Here is a 13,587-nt window from a genome sequence, read left to right on the forward strand (position 1 = left end):
TATGTTTGGGCCGTATAGCCAGCCCATTGGTCAACTTCCCGTATGGCTTTAGTTCAAACATTTTATATAGGAACAGTACGGATAATATGTACCCTTTTTAGTTTTTAAAATACAAGTAGATGTAACATTATAACATGCTTTTTGAAAAAAAACAAGGAAGAGGAAGATCATTGAGGCCTGTTTTTTTCATTTAAGTCCAACCACTTAGGATAATTGGTCTTGTGTCATATTTGGACTTTTTAAAAAAAAACAGATAAAAGTTTTCAAAACTCACATTGTACTTGGAGATTAAGGTTTTTTTTTTTTTTTTTTTGCAAAAAAAAAAAAGAAATATTACGTACGAATTAATCATATATCATCAAAATTACAAATCTTGTAGACATTTTGATGTTTTATAGTTTAAACAAACTGGGTCAACTAATTTAACGTACCATAAAAAGTGTGTACATGCACATGCACTTATCAAGATCAAGAAATTTGTGTAGACTTTACTAATTATGTACCTGTTAGACTTTTCTCAAGTGTTGGGTTCCGTTAGTTCGTTTATCTTAGACTTCGGCAAACTTAAGTTCGGTTTTATAACAACCCGCTCATTTTTTTTTTTTTTCTAGTGGCCTTGAGTCTCGTTATGCGTTATAAATCTCGATGGCATGTTTTTTAAAATATTAAGTGATTTCTAAAGTTAGCTTGGTGTTTTAACGCTACGAGTATTTTAAATGAGATATTTTCAGTGTTATAAGACTAAGTATAAATTTAAATAAGACAATTATAATATTTTTAAAGAGTTTCAAAAATATTATAATTGTAAAAAATCATTTTAATTAAATGATTTTAGTCATTTAAAAATATTATGAGATTTAAATTATGTTAAAAATTTTAAATTAATTAAATGGTTTTATTCTCTTAAAAGTAATTAACAAAACTTTATCATTTAATTAATGACGAAAGATTTTATTTTATAAGCTAAAGTTTAGTTAAATAATATTCTACCTTAATTCTTCTTAGTGTTTTAAGTCAAATCAGTGTTTTAATTCTTACTATTAGATTAGATTGGAAACCCCACGATGAAGAGCCTGGATTAAAACCTTAGCCTTAGTCTTTTGCCTCACTTTCCTTTTCCCTCTCTCTCTCTCTCTCCTCTCCCTTTCTCCCGGCTCAACGGAAAGCCCCTTACCCAATTCTCTCCTTCAACTCAGCCTACCTCCACCGTTAGCCACCTTTGGCCACGGCCACCACCGATGAACCACCACGACCAGCTTCTCTCACCAACAACCATCCCCATGGCCTCCCCTCCCCGCGGGCCGCAACTCTCTCCCTCTCTATCGAATCATCACACACACACACACATGTAATGCACAAGTTTATCACCCTTGCTCCTCTGTACAGGGCCATCTAGGCCACCGGCCATCTCTCGACGGCTTCCCATGTCACTGGTTAACCCCCTCCACCAAACCCAGCCTCCCTCTCCGTCTTCGTCGCACACATGAACACAACCCATAAATGGGTTTCACGAACGGGATCTCTCACCGCCGCTTAGCGCCGTCACAACGCCTCCCACTACCTCCTTAAGGCACCACCAAGTTCCACGAACTCCCTAGCACCTCCTCCCTCCCTCACACAACCTGAATCAAGCTCCCTCTCTCTCACAGGTTATCTCTCACCACGGCAGCCCAAATCCACCGCCTCTAGTCACCATGTGCCACCTTGGGCACCATCACGAGACCACCCTGGACCACCATGAGCCTCCCCATGGCCACCCCTTTCAGATCCACCAACACGTACGCCCAAACAGCCCCCAACCACTGTGAACAGCCACTCTACGTGGCTAACCGTCACTGTATGCAGTGCTAGCCGTCCCATAAACTCCCACCATGTCGGCCCCCCTCGTACAACCTAAATCTAGTAGCCGAAACCCTAGATCTGTCCACTTGAAGTGGCCCCGTTCTAAGGCCACAACAGTGACCGCTACCATTGGCCAACGCCACAAACTATGCTTGACAATGAGCAACGCATGGGCTAACCCCGACGATCGTATTAACCCTCTATCCCTCATTATTTATGTTAAATGTTAGTTAGTTGATTGTGGATTTCGCTGTATAGTGAGGTGTTGTGGACTGTGATGTGAAGTGTGTGTAACAGCCCGCTAGAAATTCAATTGTGGAATTTCTTTTGACCTTAAGAATCTCGTGAAAACTCCGTAAATTTACACGAATCGACTAATCGCATAGGTTTTAGCCTGTCAACATAATTAGTGTTATCACTCACTATGGTGCCAGAAATGCGATTTTAATTATTTGAGATAGTTAGAAGTGTCAGAATACATTATAGTCTACACCACTAGGCTTAATTGAATATTTAAGATTTTTCAGTACTAAGTTTATTACGTTTATTTTTGGAGTGAATAGTAACCTCGGTAAACGTACTAAGCGCAGTGTTTTCAAAATCACAGTGTGAAATGTCCAAATTAGGTTAGCAAAATTTTATTTGGACACTTGACAAGATCTTAACCACACATAATGAATAGTATTAGATACTTGGCACAAAGAGAAACCATTAGATGGAATTGTGAAGGAAATCAAGGTGTGAAATCATGACACCTAAGCAAAATACACATTTGAAAAATATTTTAAGAACATAGATTTAAAATACACATGGAAAGATTTTAACCACCTTACTCTTCCAAGTCTACTCCACATTTGGAAAATATCTTAAACTGATTTTTGTAGATATTATTGGATAGAATATTTTGAGATAATCTTTTATAGATATTTTGGGTAGAAGAAAACTACACTCAACTCTCAACTCCAGCCTTATCATCTTCCTTATCTCGTCCATAAGTATCTCCAGCCATCATCCACGAACTTATCTTCATTTACACGTTCCTTTCAAAGAATATCAAACACTTTCTCTCGGACAGCTTTTAGGAGTTCTTTTGCATGCCCATTTCGAAATTTTTGTAAGTGTTTTATCATAAAATCTCCTTCATATAAGTTGTTCCTTTTTTAGTCTAGTTTACGTGGATATCTTATTTTCCCCATTTGAAGATCATTTGGTTAGTAAAAGATTATGTAAACTATAAAAAGGTCATTCTGAGAGATAAACTGGAGAATATGTTATAGTTTGGAGTTTTTGACCAAGCTAATGGATAGATATTGGTCTGAAATTTTTATGGAGTAGTGTTAACATGTATATATGACTATTGGTTGAGGATTTTTGCATGATTAAAGGTTTTGATGAAAGATTTTCTTAGATTTAGAAACTTAGAAACTGGAAGAGGAAAAACAGTTTCTGTTTTGAGAAAGTCTAACTCTTTGGTGGTCTAAATCTATTCCAATGACTTTGATAATTTTATTGGAGGATTCTAATCATCTTATATACATGTTATATTATTATTTTGAATATATTTGATATTAGTTTCAAAGATATGAAATTTTATGTAAAGAGATATTCAAATAAGCCAAAGTGTGGATGTTCTTGGCTAAATTTATGTTTTGGTTAAATTTTAACCATGTGATCTTGAATTAGAAGCTTATATATGTTTTAGGACATCTTTTTAAACCATGTGATGGTTTGGTTTGAAGATCACATCTTTATAAGTCATAGATCAAAAGGTTAATCAAAACAAGTTAGAAACAAAAATCAATGGAAATAGCATATGAGAATTTTGGCCCTATGGAGTTTTAATAGTTGTGATTAGTTTTAAATTTCTCTAAATTGATATTTGAGTTGAGGATAAAATTTACATGAGGCATGTAAATTTTGGTGACATCTGGAGTTAGTATGCAAAATCCTTAAGTTATGGGTAAAACGGTCATTTTCCTACATGCAGAGAGTAAAATGGAAATTTTACTCTTTAAGTTAGTATTTTTCATATTTTAATTTATTAGTGATTTAATGCTAACTTTTAGAATCACTAATTACAGTTCCTCGTGATCGCGTTTAAGGTTTTATAAGAAACGCGGAGATCGAGGTAAGTTAGTTTTTAACTTACTAACAGTCTACTCTGTATGTGTGCTAAGTAAAGGAACTATAGTGTATGTATGTATGTTATCATATATGTCATGCCATGCCAAGTTATTACGTAATTTTCTGTTATACAGAAATTATTCTGTCACCAGTTTTTATCTGTTACATAATATGTTCTGTCATGTATTGTTGTACATTACAAGTACGTCATGCTAAGTATGCCATCTATTACATGTATGTCAAGTCATGTAATATTCATTGTTGCAAGTATGTCATGTTAAATATATTGTCTATTATATGTTATGCCATGTTACGAAATGTTTCTATCTCAAGTTGGTCATGTCATTCAAGTTATGTTCAAGTCACGTTATGTTACATCAGGATTTCAGTCCTTTCATATTCCAGTCACGTTTCATCTTGAGTACATTCAGTTTGTGTAAAATACATAGGGCCACAACAACTGTGGAGTATGTATTTAACTACATTGTGACGTATAAAATACATGGAGCCACAACAACTGTGGAGTATGTATTTTTCATGTTAAGTCAAGTTTGTGTAGAATACATGGGGCCACAACAATTATGGAGTATATATTTTCACGTAGAATACATAGGGCCACAACAACTGTGGAGTATGTATTTTTCATGTTAAGTCAAGTTTGTGTAGAATATATGGAGCCACAACAACTGTGAAGTATGTATTTACACGTAGAATACATGGGGCCACAACAACTGTGGGGTATGTATTTTTCATGTTAAGTCAAGTTTGTGTAGAATACATGGGGCCACAACAACTGTGGAGTATATATTTACACGTAGAATACATGGGGCCACAACAACTATGGAGTATGTATTTTTCATGTTAATTCAAGTTTCAGAGTAAGTTCATGCTAAGTCAAGTTTCAGATCAAGTTCATGTCAAGTCAAGTTCAGTTCATGTTTCAATTTAAGTTATGTCAATTATGTTATGTTGTACGCTAACTTATGCTTTAATTACTGATGAATTTGATTATACATTTATGTTTTTACTATCATCCATGCATCATTAGCCTGTGTGGAAGTTTTTTGTTAACTTGCTGAGATTTGTAATCAAATCTCACTGTGGTAGTTCCAACTACCATTTCTCCCGAATGGTAGATCCTGTTACAGGATCTGAAAGAGGATCATGAGCTGACCAACTAGACACAGTCAACTGAATGACTGTGCATCGTTAATGTTAATATAGTAGTTAAATTACTACTTGTACGATGGAGTTGCATCTCCAGTACTTTTGGATCATAACTATTTTGGACTAGTACTGTAATCTTAATTATTCAATGGATCTTTATAAATGAAGCATGTTTTAAGTATTTGGGATATTTTTAATTTGGTGCATAGTATTTCTAAAGAAAAAAATTATCCGCTGCGAATATTGCATAATGTTAGATGCATGTTAGGAATATTGCATCTTATATGTCATGAACGGGGGCAGGTAACCTTGTATTGCATGTCTCGACGCTTCAAATGTCCGTCCGATCCCAAACGGAATTTGGGAGCGTCACAATATGGGTGTAAAGTGTGTGTTGTAATAGTGATGTGGCGTAGTGTTGTGCGTGTACTCCATGTCGTGTAGGGACGTACAGTGTGGTGTGCGTCATAATAGTACATGATGTAGCATAGTGTGAAGAGAGTACACGTGGTGCATACTCCATGTTGTGTAGCGATGTACCGTGTGGCGTGTGTCATTGTAGTATATGGCATAGTGTGGATGGAAGGAAGTTCACGTGGAGTGTACTCCGCATACGGAAGTCATTATACACCAGATGATGTGTCACGAAAGTTAGATGGCGTAGCCGAGGAGCTTAGAGTATGTGGTGTAGTGTCGGGAACTATTGAACGGTATCCTGAAGTAGTCGTGGTGTGACTCTGTTATAATGACAGGTATGACAGGTGTCACGATGTAGCTCGGGATTAGTCTCGAACTATGCAACGCGATGGAGGTGTAGCATGAAAGGAGTCTTGTCATGTTAAGTGTTAGGATGAATTTGTAAAAGGTTCAAGAAGTAAGAAAAGTGCTACTGATCGAGTTTAAGTAAGTTGGTATCGGAGTATGACGCTTGTTTATACAAGCAAGTGATCACCAGGCTGTATGTTGATCTTAGGTGATAAGGGAGTAGGGTACTTGTGCATCTGGTGAGACACGTGTGCCAGACGGATTTATCATATGTAATGGGTAATTTGTCCTAAGAATGGTTACACGATGCTTAAGCCTTAGAGTTAGCTTAAAGTCTTGTGGTGTGTATGGATGGAAATGAGGATAAAGTCGGGGCTAGGAGGCATGAAGGTAGTGACGGTTGTATTGTCTAGAATTGGGATGTGTAACTTAGTTGGTCTGAGTAATGCGTCGGAATGTGGTTAATAGGAAGAAAAAGATGAATGTTTTAGTGTCTTAACCTGAAGGTGAATTGTGGAGGTTAACTTTAGTGGATAAGCACTTGATGTAGAACGCCGAGTTTGGAAGAGATAGTGACCGTAAGTAGATCTCGAAGATTTTAGTATAGTAAAAAACACGTAAGAACACAGGGATAGAAGGAGAGTGTTTCATGTGAAATGTAGTTCTATTTCTAGTTTAGTTGCTTATGCATTAGATAAAGAATGACGCTAAGGTAATATGTATGCATGTAAGTTGCCATCTGACACGCACATGAGTAGAATGCATGAAATGAGTATGGCATGTAGTCCAGGTAAATATTATGTTCATACTCTTCTAGAGTTTTCTAAATGATATGAAAATGAAAATGAAATGCTTTTCTTTACGAAATAACATGAAAGATGTTTTGCGAAAGCATGCTAGGTATAAGTTTTCAAGTATAAGTATGTAATGTCCCTTCTTGGCAACCCATTTTAATGCACCTCAAAGTATTAAGTGTATACATGTAAATGGATGATATACATAGTAAGTATTGTACGTATTTTTATAAAATGAAATGCTAGGCTTATGCCTTATGTTTTAAGCGATGTCTTAAACTATGCGAAGAAAGTATTTTAAAATGTCCCGATGAACTGAGGTTTTAAACGATGCCATGAACTGACATTTTAAAGGATGCCTCGAAAGATGATGTTTTAAACTCATATTTTTAAATGATTTTTACAAATAAACGAGTTGGAAGAATGAAAGGACTAAAAGGACTGAACTGAAAGAAAGGACTGAATGAATGAATGCTTTATTGTATGAAAATACGTAATAGCCATGATTGAACAAATGATGGTATTGAAGGACTGGACTGGGTGCTGGTAGTGCACCCAGTGCTGCCCTCTGACTGTGGGACTCCCAACCCACGGCCACAGGCAGAATAAGGTAAAAAAGACCGCTAACCCTAACACACGAAGCATAACAGTGTGCAATGGTCAATAAAAAGTGATAAGAGAATGTATGTATGCTAGACTCTTTAAGAAATGAAGGCAGCAAGGCGTGGGGAAATGTTTTACGAAAAAAAAAAAACCATTTTCAAGGAAAAAAACCCACCTCGTAATGTTTTAAATGAACGAATGTTTTATGTATGGTATGTATGGAATGATGAATGCATGACTGAAAACCTATGCTATAATATTTTAACTGTATAAAGTAATACTTACGAGTCATCGACTCATTTTAGTTTTATGTGTGCTCTCCCAGGGATAAGATGAGCATAATGCATAAGGACAGATACGGCCCAAGGGGAAGAGCACGGAAGTCTAGGCATAACATTTTGTATGAAAGATTTTAATTTATAAAGTTTAATGTTTTCCGCTATAACCCTTTTAAATTAAGAAACACGTTTTGTTTTATAAACATTGAGTCTTTTGTATCCTAGCATGAAACGAAAAGTTATTTTAAAATGAACGGTAATTCTCATCTTTTTTCTTAAAATTATTTTCTAAAGGTCTCACCACAAAGACGGACATTACAGATTTCCATGGTATATATGATATTTAAGAGTGTTGCATGCACTAGATGATCATCATCCACAAAAAAAGCAGTACTTAGATATCAATTTCAAGGATATGATATAAGACCATGACCAATTGTCTTTTCAATAGTTTCAATTGAATGCACCGATCTACAGTATATAAAGAATGGCAATACGAATTGTCTTTTCAATAGTTTCTAAAATCACGATAAGAAAAATGTTTATTTGTGATCAGTTATTTTCTATTAAAATGAGTATATATGTTTTCATCACTAATAATCATTATAGTCGTAAATAATCTATGACAGATGCTCATTTTTTTTTTCGTAGTCAATTTATCTTGGCCATGCTGAGTACTAACTCTGATAGTCAAACTCAAATGAAGTTCATCACAATTAAGTCATACATCTTTCACTTCTTTCTTGTTCAACTTGATGATCTTATAATCTTATGAATCTGTGTGTTTTAATGCATTTCTTAGACTATTAGCATTGACCTAGCTAAATGCCAATGATTCATCAAATTATAGATAACTATGTCAAAAATGGTTTGCATTGGAATAGCCAAAACTCAATGGCTTGAACTTTGAGCTACAATATTTCTATTTATTTCTTCAAATTCGGCCACCACTATTCATCTTCTAAATAATATTTTATTGAGAATATAGGCCGGGTCCATTTCTATCACTCGTGATGGAAGTGTTTGAAGTGCAGGCACCACATGACTATTCAAGATTGGATAAAGCAGTCGATGTCATTCTAAAATGAAGATCATTTCTTTTTTTTCAATGCTCATTTTTTTTTCATTGTCAATTTATCTTGGCCATGCTGAGTACTAACTCTGATAGTCAAACTCAAATGAAGATCATCACAATTAAGTCATACATCTTTCACTTCTTTCTTGTTCAACTTGATGATCTTATAATCTTATGAATCTGTGCGTTTTAATGCATTCCTTAGACTATTAGCATTGGCCTAGCTAAATGCCAATGATTCATCAAATTATAGATAACTATGTCAAAAATGGTTTGAATTGGAATAGCCAAAACTCAATGGCTTGAACTTTGAGCTACAATATTTCTATTTATTTCTTCAAATTTGGCCACCACTATTCATCTTCTAAACAATATTTTATTGAGTATATAGGCTGGGTCCATTTCTATCACTCGTGATGGAAGTGTTCGGAGTGCAGGCACCACATGACTATTCAAGATTGGATAAAGCGGTCGATGTCATTCTAAAATTTTGAATATGCTATGACGAAACCAATGGGGCAAACCAAAATTACACGGAATATACAAACACAGCCTGGATAATTTTTCGTCATTTGAATTAATATATAGAGTTTATTTATAAAATATTTTTTAAAAAAAATTAAAAATATATTATTAAAATATATAATATTATATTATTATTTTGACATTAAGATGGCTAATCCAATGTGGATCTTTATCTTTATTGATTTTGACTTTAGCCCAAATCTCTAATTTTAGTCAAATTATGGACTTGACAATGGCCATTACCAATACTCTTAGATATATACTATTGACGAGGTGTTTCATACACCCAAGGACCAGGTCCTCAACGGTCCTGGCCTTCTGTTTCTGGTTTTGTGATGACAAAGAAATGGCATGAAAGGGTGGCTTGGGAAGCCTCTGATGCCTAAGTCATTAATAGCTCCTTAATGTTTTTGGGAAGTCAAGGATACAATTAATAAGAATGCTTAGTTGAAAGGATTTGGGTTTTGACCCCTTTATCTGAAGACTAGGGGATCCTTATATACCCAGCCCCAGGGCTAGAGGACCATACCTTGCGACCTGGGAGGAAGGGATGTCCTCCTAGACCTCCCTCCGCCATACAGTCTTTAATGCAATATGACCTTCTGGGTTTAATCATTAATGCGTCATGGTTGTCTGGTGAATTCATTTAGTGCGACGTAGTCTCCTGGTGCTGCTTTGTGGCCCGTCTCTTCTCCTTGAAGTGTTTCCTTCCATTTCTGCTAGTTTGGCTTCCCGTGCTCCCTATGTAACGTCCCATCCTAACGCGGTTAGTCACGCCGACCCCATGCGAGCCACGAGTCTCTTTCGGGACCAAGACGGGCTTTGCAGGCCTAGGTCAGGCTTTTTGGGCCTTCTGGGCACGGTGGGAGTTCTTTGATGTCTGGTCTGAGCAAAAATCCCCCCAACATATACGTACATATATAGTCAAACATAGTAATAGAGAAAATCATCATGACCCTAAATTTGTTTGAGTTCATTGCTATATATGGCTACTGGAATTAGGAGATCCTTACCATGTGATGCAAATCAAAATTGATATAAGGTATCTAGATCCAGATTGTGTATCGACTGCACTGAAATACTATTTTAAAAAGATGAATCTATACAAATATAGAAGGAAAAGCTTAATATCTTCCTTTGACTAGGGGCAATATTAATAATTTTTCCTAAAATCATATATTTATGCTCACTTTTGCTTTATTAGTAAATATTTAGTTTTAAGTTTTGAAAGTCATTCTAATTTAGATTTTGGCTAAATTTTTGATAGGATTTATTTATTTATGTATTTATTTCTTGTACAAAAATTTAGATTTTTTCATTTTTTAAAATATTCTTCATAATTTCAAATTTTACTATTAATAAATAATTTTTAGAATTTTTTCTAATTTTTTGATATGATGAGCATGTCCAGCTCCATTTTCATGTGTATGATATGCCAACTCAATAGTTTGCATCATTTTTTAGCAAATCTCTTATCTTTTAGTATTGATTATATGTTGAAACTACCCATTAGAATTAATTTAAATTATGTCCAACGCCACCAAGTGGGGTCCATTTATGGATAAAAGTTACAAGTTCATTTACTTCCCATTAATCAACGCACATGACTTGCTTCCTCGTAACCATTGTGGGTCCATTTATGGATAAGATGTACACGTTTATTTACCCCACATTAATCAATATGCATGACTTGCTTCCTCATCAACCACAACAAATAATCAAATATATATAGAAGCACCGACATAGATCACAGTTGAAAGTTTGAATTTTAGCGCTTGATAGGTTAAGCTACAAAATGGTAACTAGTTTAGAAACGTTATTTTATATATTTAGTCTTTCGTGGATATATTATTATGACATCATCATCTCTCAGTACCAAGGTTGGCGTTTGCGTTTTGCACACTACAAGGTGTGCTCACCAAGCAACCTTAAAGCTTTTATTACATCATCACATAAATACTACGTACCTAGGTAGGTACTAGTTCTATGGGGCACTGCTTCAAGGGCAGAACACAACCTTGTAGTTAGTCCCACCATTGCATGTAAATGTGCTAGTTTGGTCATCTTTAGGGTAACTGTAAGCATCGGGACAACGATCCTTGAAAAATTTAGAAAATTCTGTAGGCCCACAGTTTCCAGAATTGCAACAATATTGATCGGTCTTGAATACAGTGCATGGATTGTTACATCCACCGGGAGCCTTCAACTCATTGGGGCACTGCCCGTTGATATCAGCAGTACATCTTATCCCACGAGTGCACCCATTAGAGGTGGGACTAAATTCCATGGGAACATTAAACCCATCCACAAGAGAGATATCAAAGAAATCCAAGTTGTTAAACTGGTTTAATGCGTATTCTGCTAGGGTGTTTGGGGGTGCACCATAGGCTTGGCATTGTAGAAGCCCACCGCAGTCACCGGTCTGGCAGCTGCCACGCCCAGCCCCATCGAAATTGCACCCAGTCCTTGGCCAAATACGAGCCCCTGTGGTGCCTGCGTTAACATCAAAGGTCCAAGTTCCACCCCCTGGGTTGAGCTGCATACCACCACCAGGTTTAGCCCCAGCCCAAACCGTGTAGGGACAATTGTTTGTTATAACAAATGTAGCTGCATTGGCAAGGGGAAAGCAGAGAGCGTAAAGGAAGCAGAAAGTGGACAAGTTTTTGGAGAGAATCATTTTGGAGAGTGAAAAGATATATTTGTTTTGAGTAGTTGGTGCTTGGGAGGTGGTGGGTTTATATAGGGCAAGCTCGGTGCTATAGTTGTTGAATGGTGTACACACCTTCAGACGTTATTTCCATCGAAAATACAATCCTCTAGTTTGTATTTTTATTCAAAGTCTTGTTAGTCTATTTCATCATTGGCTTGTTTCGAAAATAGTCAACAAATAGCTAGGGAAAAAAAAACCATCTATTATTATTTGTTTTTTTTCTAAGCAAAAAAACCATCTATTTGGTCGATCGAGAATAAATTTCACTAGCTAGCTTGCGTATAACAATGCAATAATCTCATATATATTATTATCTTCCCAATTAGAAAATATAAAATAAAAACAAGTTTAAAAAATGTTGTGTTCTAGAAAGCCATCAAAGAAGACCGGCATAATTTTTGCGTTTGTGCATGAAATTCCAACCTTAACTAGACTTAATATCACCAGACCATTAAATACAAGAGGAAGTTATAATATTTAGGATCGCGCTGATGTAGCAGCGATCGATGCTGGGCCTTGGAATTAAATATTCTGCTCCATTGCCGTAGATCATTTCTCAAGTTTTGAGACTTTTCCCTCTAGTACCGCCGTCCGTAATATCATCAGCACATGCAAAGGCCGAAACCCTCGACTCACGTCATGATCTCTAAGTAATGGCGGAATTTAGTCATTTCATGTGCGGTCGCCTGCCGCTAATAATTTATTTCGGGTCCCCGGCGGCATTCCGTGATTTAATTTAGACCTGATTTTTATAATTAACAGATAAGATGAAATGAATTGAAATATTTTGTGAATAGTAAAGAGATATTTAAATTAAAATTAGATGAGTTAGAAATGATTTGATTTAAAATATTTTATGAGGTTTTGAGAAGAGAAAAAAAAAGTATAATAAAAATATTATAAAGTTAAAAATTGTTAAAATATAATTTTTTAATATAATTTTTATTTTAGAATTGTTAAAGCTCCCGAATTCAGGAGCTTTTTGTTTTTTACTGAATTCTTTTTTTAAAAAAAACATTTCAACTTAGTGATTAAGTAAATTTTTTTAAGTGATGGTGTGAATTTAAAAAAAAAAATATATTTAAGAATATAAAAAATGAAAAAAAAAGGTGCATTCGGAAGGTTTTTTCGTGATGTTTTTTCGGTAGCTTTAGCGCTACTTTTTTTATTTTAAAATTTAAAAATTTTGAATAGTTTTTGTATTTTATTTAAAAATTTAAAAAAATTATAATAATTAAATTTTAAGATGTTTAAATGAAAGGCTTTTAATTTTCTTTTTTAACAATAAAATGAGAATTAAACTTTTGAGCCTAACAGCATTTTGACTTTGGGTTGCTCTAGCTGTCGCATAATAATTATTCAAATTATTATTCTCATAATAATTAAATTTTAATAATTATTGATGTAGAAGATCGAATATTGACTTTTACCGCTTTTATGAACATATTGGCAGTAAAAACAATTGATAATAGGCTCAGCATGAGAATATCATCTTCATAATTGAAATAAAATTATTATTTTTACAAGTTTGGAATTAAATAATTTTCATGCTAGAAGAATTTTAAATGAACAACATGTTGGCATAATTTGGGAATTTTTAATTAAATAAGTATTGGCATGGAAAAAATTATTTATTACAATAAAATATTTATTATAATATACATATTTTTAATTAATAAAGTTTTGGAGTGAAAAAAATGTGAA

The 13,587-nt window shown here is 34.9% G+C and overlaps 1 protein-coding gene across 1 annotated transcript; it reads right to left on the bottom strand.

Annotated features, from left to right (window-relative positions):
- Positions 1 to 10,976: 10,976 nt before the first annotated feature.
- Positions 10,977 to 11,898, bottom strand: LOC122289071 (protein P21-like). Its single transcript, XM_043095992.1, has one exon. It carries the CDS (start codon positions 11,848 to 11,850, stop codon positions 11,173 to 11,175), a length of 678 nt encoding a protein of 225 aa, XP_042951926.1. The 5' UTR covers positions 11,851 to 11,898; the 3' UTR covers positions 10,977 to 11,172.
- Between the last annotated feature and the right edge of the window lie 1,689 nt (positions 11,899 to 13,587).

Source organism: Carya illinoinensis, chromosome 12 (genome assembly GCF_018687715.1).
Source record: "Carya illinoinensis cultivar Pawnee chromosome 12, C.illinoinensisPawnee_v1, whole genome shotgun sequence".
NCBI lineage: Eukaryota > Viridiplantae > Streptophyta > Magnoliopsida > Fagales > Juglandaceae > Carya > Carya illinoinensis.

What these genes read in the sequence shown, in the direction of transcription:
- LOC122289071 (XM_043095992.1), bottom strand. Translation starts at nt 11,850, where the DNA reads ATGATTCTCTCCAAAAACTTGTCCACTTTCTGCTTCCTTTACGCTCTC.